The following is an 11,726-nucleotide window of genomic DNA, read 5'->3' as shown; positions in this document are numbered from 1 at the left end:
GACAGTAAGGTCTGACTTTGCTTAGACAAAAGTCTTGTCACTTAACAGAAATAATGTACAGTATAGAATATAAAGTCATGGTGCAGTGGAAAAGGAATTAATATTGTGAGTGCCTGCCATGAGCTTGGAGGACCGCATCCATACATCTCCTCAATGACTCCAATAACTTATTAATAAAGTCATCTGGAATGGCAAAGGAAGCGTTCTTGCAGGACTCTCAGAGTTCATCAAGATTCTTTGGATTCATCTTTCAATGCCGCCCCCATCTTACCCCAGACATGCTCAATAATGTTCATATCTGGTGACTGGGCTGGCCAATCCTGAGAGCCAAAAAAAAGTGTTTGTGCACAGAGAAAATGAACATTATTTCATCATTTTATTGTGTATTTCTAAAAAATATTACAAAGAGTAAAACATGAACATGAACTAAACGTCCATCATAAGACACAAAATTATTATAAAATGACAAAAACAGCCACTAAAGCTTTGGAAAAACACCTTTAGGCATACAGCAAACACAAATGTGAGGTATGGATTTCCAGAGACAGTGTGCAGTTCATGATTTTGGGAAAGCATATCTTTATGCACTACAACACTATTGCTCACTTGTGTTTTTATAAAGGCTATTTTCCTATATTACTTATTTGTTCGACAGGAAAAAAAACAAGCTAATTAAAATAAAAAAGCAGAATATCAGACTGTGCTGATCATTCGCTTTTGCAAAGTCTGTGCATGGTGTTCAAAAGTCCTGTCGAATGTTCTCCTTGTTCTCATCGCCCTGCTGCTGTTTCATCTGCGCCACTTCATTCTCCAGCTGCACGATGGCGCGCTCGATCTCATAGTTCTTACTGACGAGAGACACCCAGCTGTGAAAACACACGCAGAAATATGGGAGTCAATGAACTGAATACAGCACTTTCTGAAACGAGTTGAACATATAATGCAGTACTGACTTCGACTCAAGTTCTCTCAGTTTGGCTCCTCCAGCCAGCTGATCGTTTTTGCGCTGCCAGTTCAGGTCTTGTATTTCCTTTCTAAAAGAAAAACACACACACTTGGGTGGTGGCTGAATTATAATAAACAACTGCTTAAAGGAACACTCCATAATTTGGGGAAATAAGCTCATATTACAACTCCGCTAGAGTTAAAGTGGAGTTGAGATTATTTTTGAATCCATTCAGCCGATCTCCACTCGCTAATATTGTGCCGCTGCAGCTGTGGTACAGCAGTAAAGTGTCTCGATTGTTACACTGGAATGAGAGTATGGTTCCTAGCCATATAAGAAAATTGCAACTTTTCATTTTCTGTTGGGCTTGGAGAATGAACTCTACAAAAGAGTCAAACTTTAAATAGGAAAATGAGCTAAACTCTTTGGTCATTTGAGCGAGATGCTAATGGTCTAATCCGATTCAATAATCTATGCTAAGCTAAGCTAAAAGTGCTCCCTCTAGACCCGGAGATTATCTGAATGGATTAAAAAATGGTAAAGCTCAACGGTTTAACTCTAGGAGGATTAAGTGCTCCTTTCATATTACATTTGAAAGTCAATTAAACCACACATACAACATCTAAATAGAAAGTAAACTTCATAGACAGATAATGTGCTTACCTTACATTCTGCAGTTCCTTTTGTGAATTTTCAATCATCAAGGCCAAGTTACTGTTCCACAGAAAAGACGACAGTTATGATCAGCATAATGAACGAAAGAGTAATACGGGCCTCTACCTGTCAAAAATGATTGATGACTTCCAGCCCTGCCCCTTTTAGGGTGAGACTTGAGGTTTAAACCACACCTCTTTTAGGGCAGTACTTCGTTTGAACCCTGCCCCTTTTGATATAAATGTTATACTTCCATTAATCAGATTATAAACAGTTTAATCAAATTAAATTATCTATTATAATTCGATTGTAATTAAATTAATTAAATTATAATTCTTGCAATATTAATCAAACTAATTCAATTATCTCAACTGATATTAGAACGTAATCAAAATAGTTTAACTATTAGAACCATTATTATTTTAATTATTATATTAAAATTATGATTAAATTATTTTGAATAAACCATTCATTCATTCATTTTTCTTTGGCTTAGTCCCTTTATTTTTCAGGGGTCACCACAGCGGAATGAACCGCCCACTTATCCAGCATATGTTTTACACTGCAAATGCCCTTCCAGCTGCAACCCTGTACACACTCATTCACTCACATACACTATGGCCAATTAAGTAATCAATTCCTCTATAGCGCATGTCTTTGGACTGTGGGGGAAACCGGAGCACCCAGAGGAAACCCACGCCAACACGGGGAGAACACGCAAACTCCACACAGAAATGCCAACTGACCCAGCCGGAGCTCAAACCAGAGACCTTCCTGCTGCAAGTCGGCAGTACTAACCACTGAGCCACCGTGCCACACAGTAAACTATTAATATAATTCTATTTATTTTAATGTTTTGTATTATAGTTAATAAACTAACACTATAAACATTTCAATTTCTGTTTAGCCTTACTATTTTGTGTTTACCCTGTATGTTGAGTGTGTGTGTTTGGGTGTGTGTGATAAGGAAAACAGCCACTGTCCGTTTACAATATCCCAACAGCTGTTCGAGTAAGATAATTCATATCAGAAATGGATTACACATCTGTTAAGAGTGTGGTGTGTGTGTGTGTGTCTCCTGCTAAGTAGAATATGTTGTTAGGTGGTTAGGAAGTGTGATGATAGTGAATATCTATATATTTACAGGCAACTGACTGTGTGCGTGGGCAAAGGTTTAGTTATGCATATGTGTGTGCGACTGTAGGTATATGTGCGCGGTTGAAGGATTAAGTATAGGTGTGTGCGGATGTGTGTCAGTATATCTACACATGCCGCCACACAAACACACACGCGCACACACTGATACTCAATCCAACCACACACACATACCCACAGTCGCACACACATACACATAATCAAACCTTTGCCCAAGCACACAATCAGTTGCCTGTAAGTATATAGATATGCACTTTATCTTCACACTTCCTAATCACCTAACAACATGCACTATTTTGCAGGAGACGCACACACACCACACTCTAACAGATGTGTGATCCATATCTGATATAAATTATCTTACTCAAACAGTTGTTGGGGTGTTGTGAATGGTTAGTGGATGTTTTCCCTCATCGCACGCATGAACGGGATAAAGAAAATAATAAGGCTAAACAGAAATGTAAATGTTTTTAGTGTTAGTTTATCAATCAATATAAAAATGTATATAATACAATATAATATAATTATATTAGTAGTTTATTCAAAATAATAAAATCATAATCATTTTAATAGAATAATTAAAATAATATTGCTTCTAATAATTAAATTATTTTGATTACATTCTAATATCAGTTGGGATAATTTAATTAGTTTGATTAATATTGCAGGATTTATAATTTAATTAATTTGACTACAATCGAATTAGCGGAATTATAATATATAATTTAATTTGATGCAGCTGTTTATAATCTAATTATAACATTTACATGAAAAGAGGCAGGGCTTAAATTGAGTCCTGCCCTAAAAGGGGCGTGGCCGAAAGTAATCAATCATTTGACAGGTAGAGGCCCATATAACGCTCTAACGAAACCCAAATAAAATAACCAGTTCTTTAATCAAAGTTCATGATCTCGCAAATTCATATTAAATCAACACAGTAGGGGTGTGTGATATTTATCATCTACAGCAGTGGTAGGGAACCTATAGCTCACAAGCCACATGTGGTTCTTTGACCCAAAATATGTTGCACTCCAGCTGTCTCCCTTCAATAATATTTTACAAAGAGAATAATAGGAGAAAACCCCTATTAAAAATACAATTACAATTTATGGCATTTTATTACAGCAAAATTAATAATGTTTGCAATGAAAGGACATTTCGACCAATACACAGCACAATGGATTAACATATTTACATACAATAGCTATACACACAATGCAATATATATATACACATATACACACATCCCAATGGCCCTTTAAAAAATGCATTTGCCAAAAAAAAAACAGAAATGGCTCCCATCATACTGTGTTAATGAGCATTTTTAAGTGGAACATGGAAAATTCTTAAAATCCCTTCAGTTGCATTATGGTTTTTAAAGCGTGCTTGAAGTGGTTTTAGACCAACAATGTAAGGGTTATTGCAAATAACGAGAGACGGAAACGCATTTGCAGAATAAACTCTGATGTAGTGAACATTCCACCCACATGACTAATCACCTGGCACCATTATGCTTGCCTTGTTTACTGTTAGTTACTAGGTTACCAATACTACAGTCAGCCTCTCTAAATCAGGTCGCACACCGGAAGCGCCGCGACACGGCGCGCACATGACAGTTAAAAGTATCACACACCAGACGCGGACATTCGCATGATATTTAACATGAAACTAATCAGATGGCGCTCTGTGGCGCGGCAAAGAAATGAAGTGTCCCGAGTCGTGGCTGGGCGCTGCGGACAGTGCACACACTAGTGTGTGACCTGCTTAAGAGTGCACACACTAGGCTATCCCGAACCATGCCCAGGCATGTTTCCCGGTTCGTTTGGCAAGTGCGAGTGCTCCGAATCAGGCCCAGGTGCAAAGCGTGCCTGAAAAGGACTGTTTCATATAGATTTATTAATCATTTTTACTTTTCAAAGAACACAAACTGTTATAGTTTATCAAAGATACAAACCCCTCACTGCACGACAGCTGCACCTTCAGCAAACCCCCTAATATGTGCAGCACGATGACTTTGATCATTTATGAGCATCAAAAGTTGTGGATCTGTTCGGCAAACTATTTGACTATCACTGCATTCCAAATGACTAAAAACAATACAAAACGATATATTTAAAGCAATCTCCACTGTGCTGAACGAGAACGCTTCTCTTCTGTTAAACTGAACCGTCGCATCACTGATGATGCAAGCGTGCTCAGGTTTTGAAGGCAAAATGCTGTGTGAGTGCAGGCCGTCGGGGGAGAGGAGGACAATTGCGCTTCGGCAAGGTTCAAGGCAACTGTACCTGGTGTGAGTAAGACCTAAAAGCTTTTTGAACAAATCACTGAATCAATAATTTAATGAACTGTTCATAAACAGTCACTTGCTTAATTTATGAATCAGAAGTTTGAATTACAATCATTATTATTATTATAAAATTACAATCACTAATCATATGACTTGCACTCACCTATTGGCAGCTACTAGTGTGATATTAATCCATGACAGGCCTAATCCAGCCAAGGTAACAGGCCAAAAACACTCACTAAAATATTACATGATTAATTATCCTTATTTTTAAAAAGAACAGATATCTTCTTTTCGAAAAAGTACATTATATTGTAGAAATGCAGATTAACTATAAACATGTTTGATATTTGTATTTTTTCTGACTTTGTAACATAATACAGCAGTTCCTCATTATTCACAGGAGTTACTTTCTAAAAATAATCTGCAATAGGTGAAATCCGCAAAGCAGCCGGCTTTATTTTTTACAATTATTATAGATGTTTTAAGGCTGTAAAACCCCTCACTACACACTTTGTACACTTTTCTCAGACAGCCATTAACATTTTCACACTTTTCTCTCATTTAAACACTCTTAACGTTCAATTTTTCGTTGAAAAATATGTCAAGTATTATAGAATGAAACCAAAGATCAAAACCGTTTGATCTTCATTCATTTATTCTGTAATGGGGTCCTACAGCTGCGCAACTTCTACCCTCCTTTGACATGTCCACAAGTCCAACTTTTTGTGCGATGGTTAGCATCTTCCTCTGCCTTTTGGGTGCTACCGCAGGTGCCTTTGACAGTGCTGAGCGTTTCGTCGACATTTTGGAAGAAAACTTGCAAACATACAGTACAGCACTTCAGAGTCAGCGATCAAAGATTTAGGTTTGGCAAGCTGAACACATTCTGTACCTTACAGGAGACACGGCACAGAGAAGATTGATTGACAATGCTCTACAGCCAATCAGGACGCAGAACACAATACACTTCAGCAAAAAATATTGTCAAATTGCACAAAAAAATAGGTGAAACTGCAAGACTACGAAAGGTGAACTGCGTTATAGCAAGGGACCACTATAAAGTGCACCTTATATAAAGCTGCTTTGGAACAGTAACATTTATACTCATTTACAATAATTTAATATAAACAGCTTCATATTTTTGACAATATCACACACCCCTAGAATACAGAAAGTTTGATTTTCTTTAAAAGATTAGAATAGTCTGATTTAAGTCAGTTCACTCACTCATTAGACATCTTCCATGCATTGGTTCCATACTGAGCCATGAGCTCCAGGTTCTCTATGCGAACTGCTTGATGCTCCAGCTGCGCCATAGAGTTATTCACACAGTCCTGCCACGCTGTCATGTCGTTCTTCTGTCCGGACGATGGAGCGGGAAGCTCATATCTAAACAGACAAGCACAAAATTTGAGCTTGAGCACCAAAACTGTAGTTATAGTAGGATAAGCCTAGTTCTGTATGTAAACTCTGGGAATGAATGACTGTAGAGGAACTGATAATTATAATTATGTCATCACATTATTATGACGTCACAACAGACCAGTAGCAGCTTCAACGCATTTACCAGCTCAAGCAAACCTTGAGAAAGTTCGTTTTGGCCTGATTTTGAGTCTCATCAGTTTGTTTGTTTGTTTCTTGATTTTGCTTAAAACACTACAGTGAACAGCAACTTATTGGGTTGAAGCATATTCTTCAACGTATGAAGAGGGAACTAACCAGTTCTTAAATGTTTCAGTTTCAGATTATAAAAGATAAAAATAAAATGTAAATAAATTCTGTATATATAAACAAATTACATGAACTATAAATAAAATAAAACGCCTTCCAGAACCGTCAGGAAGCTAGAAGTGGTTCTTGATGACCAGCTGACCACACTGCTGCAACTGCCTGGTCATGCTTGATGAAATTCAAGGTGCTGTCATCCACCTACAAAACCACAACTGGCTCTGCGCTGATTTACTTGAGGCCACAACTTCAGACTACCTGGCAGGAGCTTGCACTCTGCTACTGAACACTACTTTGTGGTACCATCCCAAAGGGGCACAAAATCAATTTAACCTTAAAATGTTCCATCCCGGTGGAATGGCATTCCAAAATCTATGTAGTCCCTGACCATTAAAAAAAAACATCTGAAGACTCATGTGTTTCATCAATATGTAATTGTTTAATTGTCCAAAAATAGTACTCCCTTAGTTATATGCAAAAGAACTTTTTTTTTTAAAAACACTCCATGTTTCTGGGCAAACATTGTGTAATACTGAGTGTGCTTCATGCAGATGAATAGACTTGACAAGCACATGAAGCAAACACATTCTGGTTCCTCTCCATATGCACAAGACACATTCCTTTAAACACTTCATCACATGGAATCAACTACAATATAAATACAAACACCGCTAAACTAACTTAGACTTTTCATAACATCTATAAAATCGCTGCTTTCTGGGTCTTTGAAGTGCTTTTTATCCTCATTTGTAATAGATCTGATAAAAGAAAACTTTAAATGTAGATATCACTGTTTTATTATTTCATCGATTTAAATGCCTTAAAGACAAACAGATCAGCACATAAGATAACCATTTTATCTTACTGATCAAATAAATTACAAGAACTAAACATTATGTAAAAACACTGATACATATATATTAAGTAGCCTGAGACCTACCTGACTGGCAGAAACCTAATAGGCTCGTGAGTATTATAATACTTCACTATCCACTTTAAAAGGAAGATTTACAGACAGTTTTAACTTTGCTCAGTAAACTGACCTCTTCATACTGAGCAGCTCCATGGGTTGACGAGCAGCCAGTCTCTCAAACTCATTCCTCATGATTTCAGTCTGATGAGAACCAAAGCACAATATAAGCTTACAGTGTGGACATGCTGAAAAGTAACAGAAAATGATGCTTATTTTATTTACCTCAAACGCAGAGAAATCTGGTGTGGGCAGGTAACTCAAGTAGTTCTTAGTTGGTCTGTATCGTCTCGTCTCTTCCTCCACCAAAGCAGCGGCCTGAAATCCATCAAAAAAGATTATTCCTCGATTTAATAAAGATCACTGTAATACTAAATCGTATTTAATCCACAAAAACGAAGGATTAAATATCCAAACGGTCTCGTTTATGCAACAGAACTAGCCGTTAGCCAACTGCCAGCAGGGTAAATACTTCTTATTCTTTATCGTTAAAAACAGAAAGCACAAAAATAATTTATTCTGTGTACTTACGGCTTCTCTGACCCCTGTGGCATCGTAACCCTGGTCGAAATAAGGCAGGGCATCAACAAAAACATCTCCAGCGACTGATGCTGGTCCTGCCATCCTTCACATACACACGCTTCGTGCTCTGCTTCTACTTGCAATGAACTTGCAATGAATGTCAAATGGAAGATCGGCGCCATCTTGTGTTTCGGAGAGAAAACGCGTTATTAGTTTATTTAGCGCGAAAGTTTGACCGAAAGCAAAAAGAAAACATATTGACATAGGAACAAAAATACTATGGAAGTCAATGGCTGTTTTCCCCAAACATTCTTCAGTATATCTTTATTTGTGTTCAACACAAGACAGAAAACCAGACATGTTCAGAACAAGTGGATGTAAAAGCTTATTTTGGGTGGACTATTTCCCCAAATCATACTTAAACGTTGGCAAAAATTCTAAAACAAGTAAAATTAGTATTTCTTAGAAAGTCACAAAAAACATATGGTCACCCAAAGTTGTCTGGTCTTTAATGATCACCTCAAAATGTTGCTAATGAAACTTACCATTTTTTGCTTCGTTTTGGTTCATAATTGTTCATAAAAGCATTCAAATGTGAAATGTTTGCAAATTGTGGAATAAGCCATTCACCAAACATTTGTATGATCAAGCAAAAGACATTTGAAAAATGGTAACACTTTGGTAATACTAAGTACTAATTCTTACTATTTTGCACATTACTGCCTTAGATATTGGCACTTTGTTAGTAGCCTTATTCTACATTGCTAATCCCACTTATTACCTAAACTAATGCCTAATTATTAATAGGGAGTTATTAAGTAAACAAAGTCAGAGTTAATAGGTTTTTAATAGCAAGAATTGTACCTTAAAACAGTGTTTCTCAATCACGTTCCTGGAATCCCACCAACACTGCATGTTTTGGATGTTTCCTTTGTTTATTACACCCATTAGGTCTTTCAGTCTCTTCTATGAGCTGATGATCTGAATGTGTTAGGTGAAAGAGACCAGGTAACTGTGAAGAGCTGGTGGTGCTCCAGAAACATGGTTGAGAAACACTGCCTTAAAATAAATTGAGGCAGAAAAAAACAATAAACTGCAGGAATCATATTCCTATAATTTAATGGAACATTAGCAAAACATATTCTTAGCTGGGATATGAGTTAAAAACACTCATTTTATTATAAGTTTCATATTTATAACTCATGGATATTCACATTTGCTGGATATTCATCAGAAATTTAAACTGCAATTATTTGATTCACAATGAGGGGTGGCACGGTGGCTCAGTGGTTAGCACTGTCGCTTCACAGCAAGGTTGCTGGTTCAAGCCCCAGCTGGCCCAGTTGGCATTTCTGTGTGGAGTTTGCATGTTCTCCCTGTGTTGGCATGGGTTTCCACAGGGTGCTCCAGTTTCCCCGACAGTCCAAAGACATGCACTATAGGTGAACTGAATAAACTAAATTGTCTGTAGTGTATGAGTGTGTGTAAATGAGTGTGTATGGGTGTTTTCCTGTACTGGGTTGTGGCTGGAAGGGCATCCTCTGCATAAAATGCTGGATAAACATGCTTGCTTTGGAGAGGTTGAGATACATCAATAACAATAAACTGGAGATATTTGATGCTCAGTGATGGGTTGCAGAAGGAAAGGCATCCGCTGTGTAAATCATATGCTGGATAAGTCAGTGGTTCATTCCACTGTGGCAACCCCTGATTAATAAAGGGACTAAGCCTAAAAGAAAATGAATGAATTAACGTAGATATTTGCTAAAACATGGGGAAAGATATTAAAACACCTTAATGTATTGGAAAAAATGCAAGCATAACCAGTGACCCCTTTCAATAACATTATAATTAAAGATTGAGTGTAATTGATATTCTTTATTCATGATCTATAATGCTTTTAATAATGTGCCCAATCTATTATCATTCGATAATAAAACTAAAGTCAGGATAATGCATTTTTCTGGTAATATAAGAACAATGTTACTTTATAATTACTTTTATTTATGCATTACCTGACCAGCTCTATTATATTTTGCTTTCATGTGCATTTGTTTCTCTGGAGTTCTGTTGTCCTGTCATAGGTTAGTGTTTTTATGTATTGTATTTTGTATGTGTTATGTTCCATGAATGTCTCTTGTGGATACCATGGCTGTTTCTCAATATGCGTTCTTCAGCGGTCTTGCGTTCTCGTGTTCTTGTGTAACGTCATCATCAGCTGCCAAAGTTCAGTTCCAATACTTAAGACCGCAAGGACAGAGGACACGTGAAACTTAAAACTTATTTACCTCAGGAGTTTCCCTAAATGAAACGGTGAAAGTAAACATGACCATGGACATCTTAATAAAGGAATGAACACAATGGTGTTTGTTTGCTGAAAATTGTATTAAAATCTGTTTTGTTTATATTGTGCAACGTATATTTATAATGTTTTTATGCAGAGTATATATTTTTAAAAGGGGAAACCAATAAATCGTTGTATGAATGCTTTTAATGTTTAAATAATTTTCCATTAAAAAACGCGTGAAGGTCATGTGACCATGAGGAAGAACGCAGCATCTCATTCCTCAGAGGATACGTTCTCTGTTCTCATGGTCTCCTGAGTTCGTTCTTCCAAAGACACCTGGCAAGACCGGTATCCACAAGAACGTCCGTTCTCGCAATTGAGAAACAATTTTTTCTCCCTCTCTCTCCTCTCTCTTTAATTCTGATCAGGTGAAGTCAACCCTGTAAATTGGCTCTACTGATGGATTCTCTGTCCTGACTGGTCCATACAAAGGATTGGCTTGTGGATATAAGAAAGAGCTAGGATCTTTGGAGCAAGAATCCCTTCTGCTGGTTTGTTATTGGGGTTTCGTTTTTTGGTTAAATTGTTGATAATGTCTGTGAAGGCCTTTACTCCTCTTGTTAGAAGATTTGTTTAACCTAATTATGTGAGTTAACACCTAACCTGTTAGAAAGACCTGTTAGAATTGCCGGCAATAAGTCAGACTTGTTTCCAGTGCATGTTGGACTCCGGCAGGGCTGCCCTTTGTCACCAATTCTGTTCATAATTTTATGGACAGAATTTCAAAGTGCAGGCTGGAGGAGGTCCAGTTTGGGGACCACAGGATCTCATCTCTGTTATTCACAGATGATGTTGTTCTGTTGACTTCATCGAACATGGACATTCAGCATGCACTGAGGTGATTTGCTGACGAGTGTGACATGGCTGGGATGAGAATCAGCACCTCCAAGTCCGAGGCCATGGTGCTCCACTGGAAAAGGTGGTTTGCCATCTCCAGGTTGTGGGAAGTCCTTACCCCAGGTGGAGTTCATGTATCTTGGGGTTTTGTTCCCAAGTGAGGGAAGGATGGAACGTGAGATTGACAGGCAGATCGGTGCAGCAGTAAATCGGTCGATGTTCGTGTGTGGTAAAAAAGGAACTGAACCGAAAGGCAAAGCTCTCAATTTACCGGTCA

The 11,726-nt window shown here is 37.6% G+C and overlaps 1 protein-coding gene across 1 annotated transcript; it reads right to left on the bottom strand.

Annotated features, from left to right (window-relative positions):
* Positions 1-357: 357 nt before the first annotated feature.
* On the bottom strand, positions 358-8,403 carry bcas2 (BCAS2 pre-mRNA processing factor). Its single transcript, XM_056464018.1, has 7 exons — positions 8,275-8,403; positions 7,969-8,061; positions 7,817-7,887; positions 6,273-6,434; positions 1,610-1,660; positions 954-1,034; positions 358-866 (listed from the first exon to the last, which is right to left on the bottom strand). The coding sequence occupies exons 1-7, from the start codon at positions 8,365-8,367 to the stop codon at positions 740-742; spliced, it is 678 nt and encodes a 225-aa protein (XP_056319993.1). The 5' UTR covers positions 8,368-8,403; the 3' UTR covers positions 358-739.
* Between the last annotated feature and the right edge of the window lie 3,323 nt (positions 8,404-11,726).

The sequence above is a fragment of the Danio aesculapii genome, chromosome 8 (assembly GCF_903798145.1).
Source record: "Danio aesculapii chromosome 8, fDanAes4.1, whole genome shotgun sequence".
NCBI classification, from domain to species: Eukaryota; Metazoa; Chordata; class Actinopteri; order Cypriniformes; family Danionidae; genus Danio; species Danio aesculapii.
Note: the sequence above shows the minus strand (reverse complement) of the source record. Positions and strands in the feature narration are given on the sequence as shown.

What these genes read in the sequence shown, in the direction of transcription:
- bcas2 (XM_056464018.1), bottom strand. Translation starts at nt 8,367, where the DNA reads ATGGCAGGACCAGCATCAGTCGCTGGAGATGTTTTTGTTGATGCCCTG. An exon ending in CCACAGGGGTCAGAGAAGCC is followed by an intron (nt 8,062 to 8,274) that starts GTAAGTACACAG and finishes GATGGATTTCAG; the next exon opens with GCCGCTGCTTTGGTGGAGGA. An exon ending in CAGATTTCTCTGCGTTTGAG is followed by an intron (nt 7,888 to 7,968) that starts GTAAATAAAATA and finishes GGTTCTCATCAG; the next exon opens with ACTGAAATCATGAGGAATGA.